The following is an 18,145-nucleotide window of genomic DNA, read 5'->3' on the forward strand; positions in this document are numbered from 1 at the left end:
CCTTGGCCTGTTTTCTTTACACGGTGTTTCCCTGCCCGCACCCCCGAGGAGGGATGCAAGGGGCTCAAACCATCCCTACCAAGTTGGGAGGCACAGTGGACACACAGGGAAGGGCTGAGGGGAAAGAGCTCCCTTCTGAGGTGGAGGGAACCAGAGAGCCGCGTGCTGGCTCAGCACCGCCGTGTGCCTATCGCAGCATGGGATGGTCACTCCCGTCCTGGGTCCCACAAAGGATCTAGGATCTAGAAGGGCCTCCCCTGCACCCCCCCAACCCCCCGGCAAGGGTCAGCCTTGCTGGGCCTTCCAGTGCACCGCAGGCCCTCCTGCACCCCTGAAGTGGGCCTCCTGTCCACCCCACAGATGTGGAAGGAGGCCGACATGGCTCCCCCTCTCCAGTCACTGCCACCTCAGGACTGGCCAAATCTCTGCTCTCAGAGACCACTTTTCACCTCTGCTTAGAAGAAAACCAGGCCTGGCATGTCATGGGACCAAGGATTCTGGAATTTTCAATTACTTTTGAAGAGGGCTTGTATTTAAAATCCCATCTATTCAAAAGCAGTGGTACTATGTACAGTTTGTGACACACAGCAAGCCAAGAGGAAAAAAAAAAAGTAACAAAGAATGAAGTTGTGTTCTCTCAAAATGTGAAACTGTTTTGCTGGTAGAGGCAGCAAAAATCTTACAAGGGACCCAGTGGCAACTTTAACAAGTGTTTGGCCAGCCTGCCTGCGTGCCCCGCATTTCAACCGGCACAGGGAGTCACTGCCTATGGGACCTTGTGCAGCTCCCAGCCGGAGGCCCTGAGGGGGCCTGTGCCTCAGTGGCTGCCCACCCAGAAGGTGCCCCCTCAGGACAGCCCTGGCGTGGCAGCCGGCCTCCCCCGGCATCTAGGACTCGCCCTTTCCTGCAGGAGGGTGGGAGGCTAGGACGGCTGAGCTTCTCTCTCCCGGCTTCAGACGGCGGGGATCGAGTGGTCCATGGTGTGGTGCAGCAGGGTGGGGGACAACCTAGATACAGCAACAGGGACAGTCGCCAAAACCGGCAGGAGGTGCCCCTCCTCCCAGCCAGCCAGGGCATCCCCCACAGGGCCTTCATTTCCATTTCTAAGACACTTAGGGCTCACACTGGGAGCCATCAGCCACCAGGAAGGGAGGACACTGAGCCCAGTGTGCGCTCTCCTGGCTTTGTTGGGGGGAGGTGGGGGGGTGAGGGGGAAAGCAGGAGGGGGACAGCCTTACTTTTTGACCATGTGCTCGTAGATCACGGTGGGGATGACGGTCAAGGTGACAACATTCCCGGCCATGGCCAGAATCTCTGTGACCTCTTTGTCCTGGAGAGGAGGTGAGTGACCAGTCACCCTGCAGCCAGGGGTGACTCTGAGGCCCCTCTGCAGTGGGGGAGGGGGTGACTCTGAGGCCCCTCTGCAGTGGGGGGGGGGGGGGGGACTCTGAGGCCCCTCTGCAGTGGGGGGGGGGGCAGGAGGGGGGGTCAGCAAGGCCCTAGCTAAAGGACCCTGCTGCCATCAGGTGAGGGTCCCAGGCAAACACCAGGCGAAGACTTGTTTGAGCAAGAATGCAAGGCCCCGGACCAGGTCTCTGCGGTAAAGACGAGTACGCTCCCCACCCCCAAAGGCCAGTGTGTGGGAGTCAGTCACACACAGGCTCTGGTACCAAAGCACAAGAAAATTACCCTTCCGTGGGGGCCGTCAGGTGCATGACCCAGCCACTGGGCTCCTGTTGGCCGGCCAGCCGAGCAGACCCTTCACGGCCCTGCATCTTATACCTTGTTGCCCAGTAACACAAGGAAGGTCTGTGGATGCCATTCAGACCATGGGGAGAACAAGAAAGGACAAAGCTCTAAAAGTGGGCCAAGCGGACCAAACTCTGAAGCATGGCCACAGAAGAGCTTCCGGCCCTTCCTCAGAGACAGAGCGACTGATCACAGACATCTAACTTGGTCACGCGCTCAGCCATTGTGGGATGAGAGGCGAGGATGTGCTAGTGGGACTAGTGACAGCCACAGGGTGGAAACGGATCTGCTTTCAGGAGACAAAACCATCTCAAAAAGCACAGCTACATGGAGCCATCCAGGAAAGGGAGAACCCGAGTCTTCAGAGCCTCTGAGCACCACGGTTTGCCAGGGTAACTGGCAAGTTCCTCACGAAGCCGCGAGCCTTTGGGGAGGGAGGGTCTGCCACACATGGTAGTGGAGACTGTCCAGCACAGGAAGCAAAGATGGGACAGGAATGGCTTGGTGACGGCCCTTGAGAGGGTGGGGTACTGGCTTAGATCCATGCCACCTGCAGAGCGGGAGGCCACTGCCCAGGCCGCTTCAGCCAGGGGAGACCCACAGTTCGGAAGGCAGGAGGGGACAGCATCCTCCCTCTCAGTCACAGCCGCGATGGAGGACCACTCACGGTCCGGATGGCAGCAAGTCAGCATCAAGCCCTTTTCACTTGTTCAGGAACAAAAAGCCACATGACTCATCATCCCCGGTCCCTGAAGGTGCCCACCCCTCGGGCAGCATCCACTAGACCCTGGACCCCTTGCTCCTTCTTGCTTTTTAAAGATAAAACTCACCACACACACACCCCCTCCAAAGATGAACAGAGGCCAGAAGTGTGTTTCTGAGCAGCAATTTTCCAAAATCTTCTTATTACGGGGAATGTGAGCCAGTATCACGGGAGAGGGAGGAGGGAGGAGAGAGGTATCTGCGCAGCCAGCAGCCCCCTCCCCAGGCGCCCCGTCCTGGCAGCACTCCTCCTCACCCCCACCCCACCGCTCCTCTGACCCCACAGATCCTCTGGCTGCCAGGCAATAGCTTGTATTTACTGAGCACTTCCCATGGGCTTGGCCCTGTGCTCAGAGCTCTACCTCCCTCATCTCAGAGAACCCTCTCAGCAACTGGAGGAGGAGGGCCTCGGGCTTAGAGAGGGACAGCAGCCCGCCCGCAGGCACGAACCTGCCCTCCGTGCAGCCAGCTCTCAGCCCCTGCAGCTCCCGCCGGCCTACCTTCAGCCCGACGACGTTCTGCCCGTTCACCTCACACACGGTGTGGTTGGTGAGGAGCCCGTTGTGGGCCGCAGAACTCCCTTTGACCACAGAGACCACCTTTCCCTTCTTGAGGACAAAGCCAATGTGGCCCACGCTGTCCTTGTGCATGGTGACCGTCCGCTGGAAGGGCCTGGTGGGGAGAGACAGTGAGCTGGGCCAGGATGTGGCTGGAGGCAGAGAGGGAGGCTGGGGGCCTGGCTACCCACCTGTCCCGAACGACCATGATGATTTTCTCGGCCGACGCCCTCTTCAGCACCCGGTGGGCTCTATCCATGCTCCACCCGGCACAGTCACGCCCGTCAACCTGCAGGATCTGATCCCCGAAGCGTAGCCCCACAAGAGACGCAGGGCTGTGGGCCTTCACCAGCTGCACAAAGAGCCCCTGGAGGAGGAAGGACCCTGACGTCAGCTGCGCAGCCCACTCTGAACCCAGGTCCCTCCTGCTGCTGTTCTCCTGATGGTCTAGGAGCTACAGCTCTGTGCAGACAGGACAGGGGTTACCCCATTTGCCTGGGGAGGAAACGCTCCAGGCCACATAGCCAGGGAGCAGCTGAGTCAGGCTCTCAACACTAGCTGGCGGCTACATCCCCAGCCCCTGGACTGCCTAGCTTCTTACGATGGCATTAGCACCCCTGGCTTCCCCTGTCTACAGACAGCTGCCTGGAACCCAGAACCCTCTGGAGCAGTAGGAACCCAGAGGGGGTAGGTGGAGGGTCCCTGCTGCTAAAACCCAGCACCAGCCCTGAGGCCTTGGGGGACAGAGGTGGAGAGGAGGAAACTGAGCCCGAGGTTTGGTAGGCCTCAGCTCCCCTGCCTGCTCTGCACCTTCCTTACTGTGGACAAGGCCCACTTTGCCCCCTCCCAGACTGTGGCGGATGCGTGGGGGGGATGCCCCCACCTCTCCTGCCCAGCCCCCAGCCTTACCTGGTCAATAGCCTTCAGCCGCAGCCCTGTCTTGCCATGCTCGTCCTTGCACAGCTGGATCTCACGTACCCCAGGCTTGATCTCCGCACGCCGTGTGCCAAGGCTGTTCCCAGATAGTGGTGCCACCAACTGGCCTGGTGAGGGGCCAGAGCTCACTGTCTGCAGACACCAGGGTGGGGTCAGGTGGCCTCTGGGGCCTCATCAGGATGGAAAAAGAAGAATGTAGTCCCTGGGCCCTATCCCATCCCCAAACTAACCTCTTCTCTGCAGGGGCTGCTAGGGGACATGGCTCCATGAAGCCACTAGGGGGCATCAAAGTCTGTGCCCCTGAAAATCAGCAGGAAAATGAGGACAGAGAGAGGATGGGTATACAGAAAAGGGACCCTCATTTTGCAAGGCACACTGGGATCAGGAGAAGACCATTTTAAAACCCAACTAAAAATACAACAAAAATTTTCAGCAAACGAGGAGCAATCAGGGGGAGAAAGGACTTGATTTTTGCCTTGAAAAAAAAAAAAATGTTAGCAAGAAGTATAAAAATAATGCTTTCCCCCGGACTAAAGCCCAGAACAAGTCAGGATATCACTCTCACCACTACTATTAAATACAGTACTGGAATAACTAGCCAGAGCAATATGGCACGAAAAGGAAATAAAAGGCGTACGGATTGGAAAAGAAATATTTGCAGATGATGTGATAATCTAACAGGAAATTCCGAGGAATCTATAAACTCCTAAAACTAATAAGCGAGTTCAGCAAGGTCACAGGACACAAGATCAACACACAAAAACCAACTACACTTTTTATACACGAACAGCATGCACATGGAAACTGAAATTAAAAGTACACTACCAACTATAATCACTCAAAAAAAATAGGAGTAAGTCTAAAAACCCATATGTAGGAATTGTATACTGAAAACAAAAACCAAAAAATGACTGATAAAAGATATCAAAGAAGATCTAAATAAATGGAAAGGTATTTTCTATTCATGGATTAGAAAAACATAGTGAAGCCCTCAATTGTCCTCAAACTGATATAAAGATTAAAGGTAGGGGCGCCTGGGTGGCTCCGTGGGTTAAGCCTCTGCCTTCAGCTCAGGTCATGATCTCAGGGTCCTGGGATGGAGCCCCACGTCAGGCTCCCTGCTCAGCAGGGAACCTGCTTTCCCCTCTCCCTCTGCCTGCCTCTCTGCCACTTGTGATCGCTGTCTGTCAAATAAATAAATAAAATCTTCAAAAAATAATAAAAAATAAAATAAAATAAAAGATTAAATGTAATTTCTATCAAAATCTTCACAAGATTTTTGCAGATGTAGGCAAGGTTAATCTAAACTTTATATGAAAAGACAAAGAAACTAGACTAACTAAAGCTATTTTTTGACAAAAGAATACAGCAGGAGGAATCATTCCACCAAATTTAAAGACTTATTATTTAGCTACAGTTTAGTAACAGTGGTGAGACAGACACATGGATCAATGGAATAGGACAAAGACTCCAAAAGTAGCCTCACAAAAGTAGGGCCAACTGCTTTTTAATAGAAGTGCCAGAGCAGTTCGATGGAAAAGAAATAGTCTTTTTGACTAAGGGCATGGGAGCAGTTGAACATCCACAGATAAAAATATGAAACTTGACCTAAGCTTCACCCTATACAAAAATTAACTCAAACTTCATCACAAATTTTTTTTTCAAATTTTATTTATTTACTTGACAGAGCAAGAGAGAGAGCAGAAGCAGGGGGAGCAGCAGGCAGAAGGAGAAGCAAGTTCCCCACTGAGCAGGGAGCCCAATGCGGGACTCAATCCCAGAAACCTGGGATCATGACCTGAGCCAAAGGCAGATGCTTAACTGAGCCACCCAGGTGCCCCTCATCATAAATGTACATGTAAAACCTGGGGTGCCTGCATGGCTCAGTCAGTTAAACATGTGACTCAGTTTTGACTCAGGTCATGATCTCAGGGTCCTGGAATCAAGACTTGCAACGGGGTTGGCTGGAGATTCTCTCCCTCTCCCTCTGTTCTCCCCCTGCTTGCTCTGTCTCTCTCTAAAACAAATAAAATCTTTCAAAAAATGTAAAACATAGAACTATAATGGTTTTAGATGAAGATAAGGGAGAAAATCTTCAGTATCTGGTGCTTGGTGTAAATGTCTTTAGACAGGACAGCAAAGCCCCATCCACAAAAGAAAAAGATCCATGAATTGAACCTCATCACAACTAAAAATTTTGCTCACACTTGGGAGAAAATTTTTACAAGCAACCTATCTAAGGACTCTAGAATAAAGAACTCTAAAAACTTGACTTAAGGGGCTCTGGGTGGCTCAGTCATTAAGCATCTGCCTTCAGCTCAGGTTATGATCCCAGGGTCCTGGGATCAAGTCCTGCATCAGGCTCCCTGCTCAACGGGAAGCCTGTTTCTCCTTCTCCAGTTCCCCCTGCTTGTATTCCCTCTCTCTGTCATAAATAAATAAAATCTTAAAAAAAAAAAACTTGACTTAAAAAAAAAATATCCATTGAGAAGATGAACAAAACGTATGAAGAGCATTTTACTGAGGAGAATTTACAGCTGGCAAACAGCACATGACAAGACACTGAGCATCACCAGCCACTGGGGAAATGCAGACTCAGCCCGTGAAGACACGTCACTCCACACCCATCACAATGGCAAACATTAAAGAGAAGCTGGCAAGGAGGGGCGCCTGGGTGGCTCAGTGGGTTAAGCCGCTGCCTTCGGCTCAGGTCATGATCTCAGGGTCCTGGGATCGAGTCCCGCATCGGGCTCTCTGCTCAGCAGGGAGCCTGCTTCCTTCTCTCTCTCTCTGCCTGCCTCTCAGTGTACTTGTAATTTCTCTCTGTCAAATAAATAAATAAAATCTTTAAAAAAAAAAAAAAAAGGAGAGAAGAAAATATTTAAAAAAAAAAAAAAAAAAAAAAGAAGCTGGCAAGGATGGGGAGGAACTGGAGCTGCAGGTGTCACCGGCAGGAAAATAACATGGTAGAGCCACTCTTAAAAGAGTTTGCCAGTATCTTTTTAAAATTCAAAATATGCATTTCTCTTACAACCTAGCAACTGCACTCTTGGACATTTATCCCGGAGAAATGAAAACTTACGTCCGTACAAAAAAACGGTACACAAATACCCATAATAACTCAGTTTGTAATAGCCCCAAACTGGAAACAACTAAAATGACCCTCAATGGGTTAAACAGAACTCTGCACATCCATACCATGGACTATTAATAACACAATGGGATGAGCCAGGGGAGGGGGCGGGAGGTGGGGAGAACAGGTGAGGGGGACTAAGCACACACGTGCCTCGACAGGCTCCGGGTGATGTATGCAAGTGCGGATCACTGCACTGTACTGAACTAACATAACACTGTAGTTAACTATACTGCAATTAAAATAAAATGAAACAAAAATAAACAAATAACAAATAAATATAGAAAATGGGATGAGCTACTAATATAGTGAACAACCTGGAAAAAATTCAAGGGCATTATGCTGAGTGGAGAAAGCCCATCTGAAAACACTATATGATCCCAGGAAGGTAACATTCGGAAACACAAGAGTGGAGGCAGAAGACAGGCTAGTGGTGGCCAGGGGGTTAGGGAAGGTGAGGGGAAGAGGGTGCACATGATCACAAGGGACCAGCCCGAGGGAGACCTCTGTGGTGACGAAATTATCCGTGCCTTGGTTGCACTGGTACCTATGTGGGTCTATCTCTGCAGGTGACACAGTGACACAGAACTACAGACACTCACTGGACCAATGCAAAATGCCCGCTTTCCTTATCCTACAGTTACGCCACCGCTTCCCCATTAGCCCTGGGAAAGCTGGGTGAGGGCAGTCTTCTGCACTCTTCTCTGTACTATCTTTGTGACTTCCCATGAATCTGATTATTTAAAAATAAAAAGTTAAGCATAACATTTTTAATTATAAAAATGAATTCATCTGTCATGTTTTTATCGATATTTAGGTGAAAGGCACTCACGTCCTCATTATTGGAACAAGGAAGGATTCAGTCAAAGGCTTCCGAGTGAGGTATATACCACATGACTTTCTTGGCTTCTTGTCTGTATTTCACAGCATGACTATGGTTGGGGGGGATCACTGTGGAGCAGCACTCCAGGGCCCCACACGTCCCTATCCTGGTTGACTTTCTCCTGTGAGCCCCTCATTGGCCCACGGCTGAGGCAGTTCTCATACTCACCCGCCTCACTTCATAAGACCATTGGTGGCTGGGTTCTGCCACCAATGTCCCACGTGGGGACAGGATGGCCAACCAGCCCACTGACCAACGTCCCAAGGAGATGCTGGAGGCAGGGGGTTTGAGTGGGGATGGGGGCTCTAAACAAACATCTTTTCAGGAGGGAACATTTCTTTCACTCCCCTGAGCTCTGGAGAGCTGGAGTCAAGCAAGCACAGTCATTTCACCCGGTGATCAGAGCTGGGTGGCAAGTTGCTCCCTGCCTCAGCTCTGCCGTCCATGCAACAGTTGTCAAGGCATGGGCAGCTCCTTCATTTGAAGTCTCCAAGCTTAGGTCGGGTTTAACGCCTTCCCTTTGCATCCAGCTGCCTAAAGCCAGAGGCCAAAGAGCAGGCAGGGGTCCTCTGTGTCCAAGTCTGCAGGAAACCCCAGCCCTTTTAATGATGGCTCAAAATGAAAAGTGCCATCAAGAAACAGCCCAGACATGCTGGGGAAGAGGAGAGTCCAGTCTGTTCATATGGCAACACCAAGAGGGAGGGAGAGTTGGCACATTCTGTGCCCACATTAGGCAAGAGACAAATACCTACGGTAGCACCTTCTGGAATCTGAAGCAGGTTCTGCTGGACTTCTTGGCTGGAGAGGGAAAGACCCATGTAATTTTCCAATTCTGCCAGGCTTGGGTACAAAACTGACAGGAAGGGAATGGAAGGGAGAGGAAAGGTGTTATTCAGGGGTGTGACCTTGGCCACACCTGCCTGGCTCCCATGTGCTCACTCATCTGTATCAGGAAACAGGGCCTGGGGGTGTTGTTTACTCCTGAGAATGCAAGGGAACCCTTGCTGGTGATGGGGGTTCTCTCTTCAGAAGGGCTGAGGGGCAGGGTTCTCCCCAGAAGCAGCCTGGGACACAGAATCCCTCCTGTGCCGCTGTGGTGTTCAACGCCACAGACTATTTGGCACCAGGGAGACATCTGACACCAAGCCCAGGGCCGGTGCTGGGGTCATGAGGCCCTGGCTCCTAGGAAATCCAGGGGCTGGGGGTCTGCAGGGGCTGTAGGAGGCCGGTGTCTGACCCCAGGGCGGCTCCCAGGAGACTGCATGGCAAGGAGGGAAAGACTGGGTCTGAGGTCAAGTTAGCTGCCACAGGACCTGAATCCAGACTGCCACCAGCAACTCGAGGGACCACCACAAACATCTTTGGTTTCCTCACTTGGCCTCAGAAGGTAGCTCCAAAGGGGACTTAGTGCTCTTACTCAGCCACAGTTTTCTCAGGCTCCCTCTCAAAGTGTTCTGCTGAGGGTAAAATGTTCAGGAAGCCCACAGCACAGGGGCAGGCAAGAGACTGCTTGGAAGTGGCCACAAGAGGTCACTGTCGGTCAGGAGCACCCCACCCCCGCTGGCTCACTCACCTGAAGACTGGGAGACTGGCAGGGCAGGCATCCTGGATGCAGCTCTGGCCTGGGCCTGGGGAGAGGTGGGAAGCGCTGGTCATCTGTGCCCAGGACCCCCAGAACTCTTGGAGCCCGGGGCTCCCTGAGGCTGGGAGTCAGGGCCTTAGTTATGCTGGCAGCCTAAGGTGGGGTATCCACGTTTCTGGGGAAGGTTCTCCCCATAGCCTACAACCCACCAAATGTCACGACCCACTTACTACCTGAGGCAGCCAGAGCACTGAGGCCTACCTCCCAGTGAAATTCTCGATCAAAAAGTCCCAAATTCTCAAAACCCACTGGAACCACAGGTGGATGGAAAGAAGAAGGAGCTTCTGGGGATGAGCAGGCCAAAAGCCATCCCCATCGGACTTACTCTGGAAGCCTGTCTACAGTGGAGTCTACCTGAACTGGGATGGAGGAAGCGCTAGGAAGCACAAAAGGCCTGTCTGCAGCTGTTTGGGCTTCTCCATTCCTGCTCTAACTCCACTGCCTTAGCCTCTGGACGTCTGTCCACCAGCAGGTCCTGCAGAGGTGACCTGCATGGCCAGGGACCCAGCACCCAGCACCTTCCAAGACAAGCCTCCCTTACCTATCCTGGGGCAATCACAAAGTCCCCACAAGGGGACCTAGGCTCACACATGCCTAGTGGCTTACCTGAATAGCTTGGTCCATCTTCAGGTCCTCCAGAGATGGGTACAGGGTGGACATGGCACCTCCTTGGAACACCTACAGGGCACAGAGGGTGAGGAGTGGTGAGGGGTGAGAGGAAGTGTGGATGTCTGCCTCCCCCCACCATGTGTGCCACTCAGGATTCTCGGGATGAGAAATAAATCAGGAAGGTATCCTCTGCATTTTGGAGATGGGGGAGTGGAGTTTGAACCCAAGTCTGATTTATTCCCAAGCCCACCCTTGCAAAATTCCATCCCATCTGTTCAGCTGATTCTGGGCTTTAGACCATGGACCCAGGGGACCACCCAGGACATGCTGGCTGGGAGGAGCAGGGCTAGGGATCAAGTCCTTCCCTGCCATGTTTCAAAGGCCAGATGGAGGGATGCCTGGGTGGCTCAGCTGATTAAGTATCTGCCTTTGGCTCAGATCATGATCCCAGGGTCCTGGGACTGAGTCCCTCATCAGGCTCCCTGCTCAGCCATGAGGGGTGGGGGGAGGGGTGCTGCTTCTCCCTCTGCCTGCTGCTCCCCGTACTTGTGCTCTCTCTCAAATAAGTAAAGTCCTTAAAAAATTTTTTTTTTCGAAGTTCAAACAGGCTTAAAAGTTCTGGTCACTCGAGACCCAAATCCAGCAGGTTCATAGTGAGCACCTGCTGCATACCTGGCCTTTGTTAGGGGTGTGTCCAGCATCAGCCCCCAACTACACAGAAGTCAGTCCGGTGTTAAGTAGGTGGGGTCTTCATTACAACAGAGAGGCAGCAGGACATTTAGAACCCCTCCCCCAGCTCCCACACCCCTGCTCACTTCTGGGTATTTGAGCTCCTACTGTATACCGCCCATTTCTAGCCTTGATCTTAGCCTAGGCTTCCACTCTTCTTGCAAAGCTCTGATCTTGTCAAATTCCTTGTCTTAGGTTTTGCATGTAGTCCACTAATTTGAAAGTATGAAGTATTCTGCAAGGTCAAATAAAACCTGTCTGCATCTGGCCTGTGAGCCACCAGTTCCAATCTCTGGAGGAATCAGAAGTCTGTGCAGGCCACCTTAGGGAAAGTGAGCTAGACACCGAGAGCAGAGGGGAGCCCCTGGGGACTCTAAGGGTGGGTGAGACATTGCAGGCTCCTGCAGAAGGGCTTACTGGCTGCCATCTGGAGAACGAGAGGAGGCAAGACCCTTTGGAGGATGTTGTAGTGCCTGGGGAGGGGTGGGAAGATGATGGAGGTCTGCACACAGCGTGGCAGCTAGGGGTGAGATGTGAGTGAGGAGGAACTTGATAGCAAGTTAGAAGGAATGGTGTACATGGGTAGAGGGGTGGTATCAAGGCAGCAGGTGAAGAGGAAAGAGAAGGAACAATGATGGATAAGGATGACCTTAGCCCCTGTGGGCCACTCAGGGGGGATACCCAGAGGATCTGGACCAGAGCAGGGCTGGAGTCCCATCTCCCCTGGTGCAGTCCGGTCAGTTCCCTGTGACCACCCTAGGGACCCCTTTCTTGTGTACACCTGCTCTGATGTCTTTCCACCTTCCCAGGATGGAAACAAGGACCAGAGGTCCCAAATGCATTTCATTCACCTCTCAGTCTTGTTTTTTGGGGTTTTCCCAAATTTGAATTAGTGCCAGTATTTTAAAGCCTGCTAATAAAAAAAATTCTTCACTTCTAACTTGTATTGAAAAAAAAAAAAAAAAGTCAAATTATTTGGCAGTGCAAGAGCAGGAATCATGCACAGCGACACCCAGTCCAGGCTGAGCTGCAGCCAGTCTCTTAGATGGGGCTGCCTGTGCTTTCCTGGTTCCCAAAGTACCTGGCCAGAAATTTACATCACCTGCTTGGCTCCCGGAAGCAGGCAGCTCCAGATCCTTGTCCTAGTCTGGTCTTTACTGCAGAAATGATCACCTCAAGAGGGCAGAGGTTGTCGCAGAGGGAGAGGGAGACTGGCTCTGACTTCCTTTAGACCAGCAGGGAGAGTAAACCTCTTTCTTTGCCTCTGAATTTCCCCACTGTGCACACATTCTGGGAGAATTTTCTCTTGCGACAGTCCTCAGCAGGTACCACCCGCCAAAAATAAGCCTTGTTACGAGGATGATGTATGAGGAGTATATGTGAAAATGAGAGGTCAGCTCTGCCCCACTTTTTCTACCACTGAAGCAGCACAGCAGTTGTATTTTTAGTGGTTACCCTCTAGGAGAACAAAACCAGAGATCCACTTCCTAGAAATCACTCCCAGGCCAGGACCACACAACACTTTCTCTGTATCTGGGATCTTCACCACCTTCACCTTCTGTGAGTCTCCACTCAGTTTCAGGCTCTGGGCAGCATTAGGAAATAGGCATTCCCCTGCCTTTTAACATTTATGATTTAGTGGGGAATGGCTCCCAGTTAACAAATATGCTTAGTGCCTCGTTCAATCATCCATCTGTGCACTCACGTCATTTGAGTATCTACTGTGCACCAAGGACTAGTCACCTGGGTCATCTGCTTCTGGCACACCACCCCTCCGTGTGGGGTACTCTTTGAAGGTTTAGCTCAAATGCTATTTCTTGGGTTGCCTTTTTCAGGCTGTGGGACACCCCCCTGCTAGTTGGTCGGGTCTTCTTGTGTTCCTAACCCTGACTTGTGCTTTCTACTGTCTAGCTATTTATCATATCACATTATTGACATCTGGGTATTTTGTCATACCAGATCCCTCACCTCACAAGGGCAGGCAGGGGCTGTGTCCTGTTCACCACATTCTACGCCTCCTCACAATGGCAAACATGCATGGTGACAAAAAAGTTATTTGAGTAAAACAGTAATTTTCCAAGAACAGACTAGAAATTTCTGTGGGCATTTTTGGGTATCACGAGACTGAGGGGACATCAGTAACATTTAGGAAAGAGCAAACAGAGATCTGGACTTCCTGGAACGTGCAGAGCAGTCACTGCAACAAACTATCCTCCCAAACCTTTATGTGGGCATAAAGCCTGCTTGTACCGTTTCATATACAACTACAGTACTAACCTAGTTTTAATATGCCGTATGTTATCCAGACATGCAAATACCAGGTTAACCAAGGGAGGTTATGCTTTGTTTTGTTGGCCATTTTGGGAAATCAGTGTCAACACTTCTCACCAGAATACACCCACGTGTGCCTGACTGTCATATTAATTCCACACCTGTACACAAACACTTATCCTTTGACTGGAGACGTCAAATACAAACTGTGGCAGAGTTCAGTTGAATGCTGTCTTCTCTTACATCCAAACATACTCATTTTGAGTTAGGTACAAACACGATCTGGTGTAATCCTGTTTCGGCTTTTGCAAAGTTAAGAGCGTGTTCTCCTACTATAAATTACTTTCATTGCTCGTGTTCCGTGTTCATAATAACGACTCGGCATCAGGCTGGTTCACCACCGGGAACCACCATTCAGGACGAACCCGCTTTCTCCCTGCCAGCCTCAATCTTCTCGCTTTACGCAAGCAGGCACCAAGTCCATGCATGGAGAGCTGAGGAAAGCCCCACGAGTCGCTAGAGCCTGTTCTTCACCCCAGGCCTCAGTTTCCAAATCCGTCGCACTGCAGAAACTCTCCAAACTTCTCCCACTCTGACACACCCTCAGCTCCTAAACCGGGCGGAAGCGACGTCTACCAGTTGCTCGGGGCTACGACGCCTGCGCAGAGTCCCCACTGGGGCGCTAGGACGCGCTGCGGCATCTAGAACGCTTGCGTCCTACCCACCCAGGCCAGCGCGCCGCTACGGGTGGCTCCCAGCTTGCCCCGCGGCAGCGGGATGAAAAATGGCGACTTCCTCGCCGGCTGGGTTGGTTACTGAATTGCTAGAATCCCCCCGGCCTCTCGCGTTCTCCAGGTGGCCGTGGCTGGCGCCGGCACCCACACACACACAAAAAAGGGTCAGGTAAAGCAGCAGAGTAAGGGATGGGAAGGATCGATCGGGCCCCTTGTCCCCTCTTTACCCGACTGGAGGCCGCGCGCAGCTTTAAAGGAGCGAGTGTCCCCCCACGTCCCTGACTCCAGAGGACCATTTACGGCTTCCAGAGGAGGGAGGGTGCAGGTGATCCGTTCCCTGATGGCTGATAAGATTCAGTTTCTAAGGCAGCTGTGGGAGGAAAGGAGAGTATAGACATGTCTGCTCTTCCCGCAGCCTGTTGCTGGAATAGAAGCCCCCTCACCCGCTAAGGCTTAAGCGCTTTCAGTTCCCGAGTAATTTCCCGCCCGTTGGGACATCACTGACCCTCCCACCAGGTATTTTTGCCTGGCCCCGACTTCTGACCAGGTGCTTAGCTGCAAGTGCCCCGCCCCCACTCTATGCAGGTTCACCCCGGGATCCCACCCAGAGTAGCTGAGTGATTGAGCCCTGCTACCCAGAGTAGGGGTTTTGTGCTTGGCCAGGCAGATCACTTCCCACATTAGAATCAGACCCACTGCTCTTATAAGGAATTCAGGCAGTTTGGCTTAGGGGGTGCAGGCTAAAGCAAAAGGCAACAAACGGCTTAGGCAACCAGGAAAGGCTTTTGTAGGAGGGAAGGAGGAAGGTTCAAGGGAGTGGGTGCGGAATGTGCTACTGCAGGGATAGGGAGGCCCAGACCCAAGGGTCCAGCTGCCCTCCAGATCTTTACTACCTCCCAGGTTATTCAAACTGAGCTCATTTTTTCCCTAGCATTGCTGCCCCTCTTCATCTGTCCTACCAAGTCCACCTCCTGGTCTGAGCCAGAAATCTGGGAGTTAACCTCAGCTCCTGCTCTTGAAGCCCTACGGAGCTCTTGTTCTCAGGATAAATCTCTAAAACTTCAACTTGACATTCAGATGTCCATGACCTGACTCCTACTACCATCTGGAGTCACACCTCCTCACTTTTCCACACTTCATCCTGCATTTCATTCATTCCAGCCTGCCTGCTGACACTAGAACTCACACTCCTAGTTCATGCCTCCCTGCCTTTTCAGGTTCCTGTCCCTCTGTCTTGAATGCCATTCACGCCTTCTCCTTCCCCTTTGTTCATCTGGTGAACTCCTGTTCCTTCAGTTCTAAGCTTTCCCCCCAAATCCCCACACCCCCACACACGGAATTAATCAAACCTCCCTTCTCTAGACCCCAGAACCGCATATTCACCTATTCATCATTCATTCTGCTAATGTTTACTAAGCACCTCTGTGAGCAAGGTCTTCTACATTCTCTGGGATTGGATTTCCTCTGTGCTGTTTTTGTTTGCCTGTTTCCCTCCCCAGTACTGAGCCCAGTGTCTGGCACACGGCAGGAGTCCAGTTACTCTTTCTTAAAGGAATGGGAAAGCAAGACACAGAGGGAAGAGAAAGCCCCCAAAAAAGTCCTTTGAAGAGAAACTCTGGGCCTAGAAAGGAGGGGGGAAAAAAAAAACCCCGCTGCTCTAATGAGGTGGATTAAAAGGCTTTTTCCTACAGTCTGACAATGAAAGAGTTCCTCAGCTCAGTGCTGGCTTCCTGCAATTAATTGGCTCCTGTGAAAGGAAAGTAACCCATCTCTCTCAAAGGAATTTTCCTTTCCCTGCACTTTACAGAATTTCCAACTCTGAACTTCTGTATTTTTTGATAACAGCAGTAATACCACCCACAACAATCCAGCAGTCAGGTCCTCGGAGATCAGCAGGGCTGAAAAGGGTCGTCCGCTCCCACCTTTGGGTTTTGGAATGAGAACACTCTCTTGGAACACCTTGTTCTAAATAGCTGAAACTATGGGACTCCTACTTGTTCCTGTGGACAACTCATCCATCCTTCAGAAGACAGTGTGTGGGGGAGGGAAGCGTGGGTTAGAGTGTCAGAGGAACAGCTCCTGGAAGGCCAGATTAGCCCAGGGATGTGGTGAGTTAGAAAGGAAGAGGCTGTTGCTAGGCAACCAGCATGTACCCCCCCCCCTCCTCCTCAGGGCTGTACTGCCTGCTGGAGGAAAGCTGTGAACATCTTCGGGGGATGCAGATGCTCCCCAGTACAGGGCCCTAAGAGGCAAAGCAGGAGCAAGACCTGGGAGGCAGGCAGGACTGGGTTCAGGCTGCTGCCTCTAATTTGTGAGAGCAAGCATGGACGAGTCCCTTTTGGGTGTCATATCTCCCTTTGTGAGATGGGTAACAGTACTTGTATCACAGTTATCGTGAAGATTTAAAGATCCTTAAAAAGAGAGAAGATAAATACAGAAGGCACTTAGCACAGTATCAAGCACATAAAGGGTGTGCAGTCATCGGTAGCTGTTCATTCAGGACATTTACTGAACACCTAAGTCCCTGTGCTGTTCTAGGTACTGAGGCAGTGAGCAAGAGGAAAATCCATCCTTGAGGGTTTCTTTCTAGCTGGACAGGGAAGTGTGTCACACTTGTCACAAGTCACAGAGAGAAAGATAAAGCAAGATGGAGGGTAGAGTGTTCAGATGTCCGCAAGGGCCTCACTGTGGTTTGGGAGTGACAAGGGACTTATGTAAAAGCCTAGAGGGGTAGGGCAGAGCATCAAAGCTGAGGGCATGGCCACTGCGGTGGCCCTGAGTTGGGGGTGCCTCTTGTTCAGAGACCATCTGGCTGGTGAGACTGGAGTCTTGTTCAGAGGGGGGGCCAGTGGTGAGGAAGTAGGAGAGGATGGGAGTGGGCCAGGTCTCCAGGGGGCTGTGGCCAGCATTTGGCATTTACTCTGCTGAGAGGGGAGCCCCTGGAGAACATTGAGCCACAGAGTGACCTGTTCCACAGAGTGACATTTTAACAGGGCCACTTTGGCTAATATTGGAAGAGCAGACCAGCAGGGCAAGGGTGGACACAGGGAGCCCCAGGGAGTATTGATGGTGGTGTGAGAATTGTTATTAGTTTGGAAATCAAGGCTGTAAAACAAAGAAAAACTCTAAAAACACAAACAGTTGTTTCCGTCAGTTCCAACTACCCTGTGCAACGACCCAGTGCGTCTCCCCCGCGCACAGCAGCCTCATCTGAAGCACCATTTCCTGAGGCCCCATGGTGCGCGGGGCACAGACTGTCCCCCTTACTTCCATTAGTTTGTCCAATGCCCCTGAATGTGTGGGGATGTGTCCAGTGTCCACACAAGGAAACCATTCCGAGTGAGGCCAAGCCACTGGCCCCATTCTCCAGCAGATTTCTCGCCTACTTAGGGTAGTGGGTAGAAACTGTTGCAGGTGGAGACATAAGTAACAGAAATTGAGGAATATACTCTCCGCTCCCTGTGGAAGTCCACTCTGCCTGGCCTTCCAAAGGCCCCCCCTTCGATAAGCAGGATGTGGGCCGCATGTCCCGACCCTATCACAGGAGGTCCCAAGGAGCCTGCAGCCCCCATAATATCTGGATAAAGATCACTCAGCCCTCAAACCTGACCCAGGGCAGGCGTCAGAGAAGGAGACCCCTGTCCACACTGTTCCCCCAGAGGGAGGCACCTTGAAAGAAAACTGCCTGGGAGCCTCCAGAGGGATCAGGACCAGCCAATGGGCGTAAGAACAAACCTCACAGACCTCAGTCGTGGTCAGTACGGGCCCCAGCTCTTACCTGCCACCTGGGTGCTGCCTGGCGTCCTTTGTCAGCCACTGCCAAGAGTCTGTTCCCCTCCCTGGGAGCGGGTGCCCTTGTCCCAGCCAGGTTCCTGCTCTGGGAAGGGTGGTGCCCGCCCCCCAGTCAGCTGACTAACCCGGATTGACCTAGGTAAAGGCCCTGTGCGTGTATAAACAAAGCAAGTCACCGGGCCCAGAGGAGGGTTCGGGCCTTAGTCAAGATGTGGAGGTGGGGGTAAGGGCCCGCTGCCACTGGTGGGAGGGGTAGGAACCAAGACTTCTTGACCTTGAGGAAGTCCGATTTGGATTGGACATCAGTCCTGCTGAACGTGAGGACAGTTTGAGGGGGCATCCAGGGCC

General features: G+C 51.9%; 1 protein-coding gene across 2 annotated transcripts; it reads right to left on the minus strand.

Moving 5' to 3' along the window:
- Positions 1 to 75: 75 nt before the first annotated feature.
- Positions 76 to 17,912, minus strand: SDCBP2 (syndecan binding protein 2). 2 transcript variants are annotated; one of them, XM_059133700.1, is made up of 10 exons: positions 17,784 to 17,908; positions 14,233 to 14,375; positions 10,269 to 10,340; positions 9,594 to 9,648; positions 8,773 to 8,873; positions 3,978 to 4,136; positions 3,260 to 3,435; positions 3,012 to 3,183; positions 1,239 to 1,330; positions 76 to 1,007 (listed from the first exon to the last, which is right to left on the minus strand). In XM_059133700.1, the coding sequence occupies exons 2-10, from the start codon at positions 14,299 to 14,301 to the stop codon at positions 953 to 955; spliced, it is 951 nt and encodes a 316-aa protein (XP_058989683.1). In that variant the 5' UTR covers positions 14,302 to 14,375; positions 17,784 to 17,908; the 3' UTR covers positions 76 to 952. The 2 variants fall into 2 exon arrangements, with proteins under 2 accessions (XP_058989683.1, XP_058989684.1); XM_059133701.1 differs by lacking the exon at positions 14,233 to 14,375 and having other exon boundaries at positions 17,784 to 17,912.
- Between the last annotated feature and the right edge of the window lie 233 nt (positions 17,913 to 18,145).

This window comes from Mustela lutreola, chromosome 9 (genome assembly GCF_030435805.1).
Source record: "Mustela lutreola isolate mMusLut2 chromosome 9, mMusLut2.pri, whole genome shotgun sequence".
In the NCBI taxonomy this organism is placed as follows: domain Eukaryota; kingdom Metazoa; phylum Chordata; class Mammalia; order Carnivora; family Mustelidae; genus Mustela; species Mustela lutreola.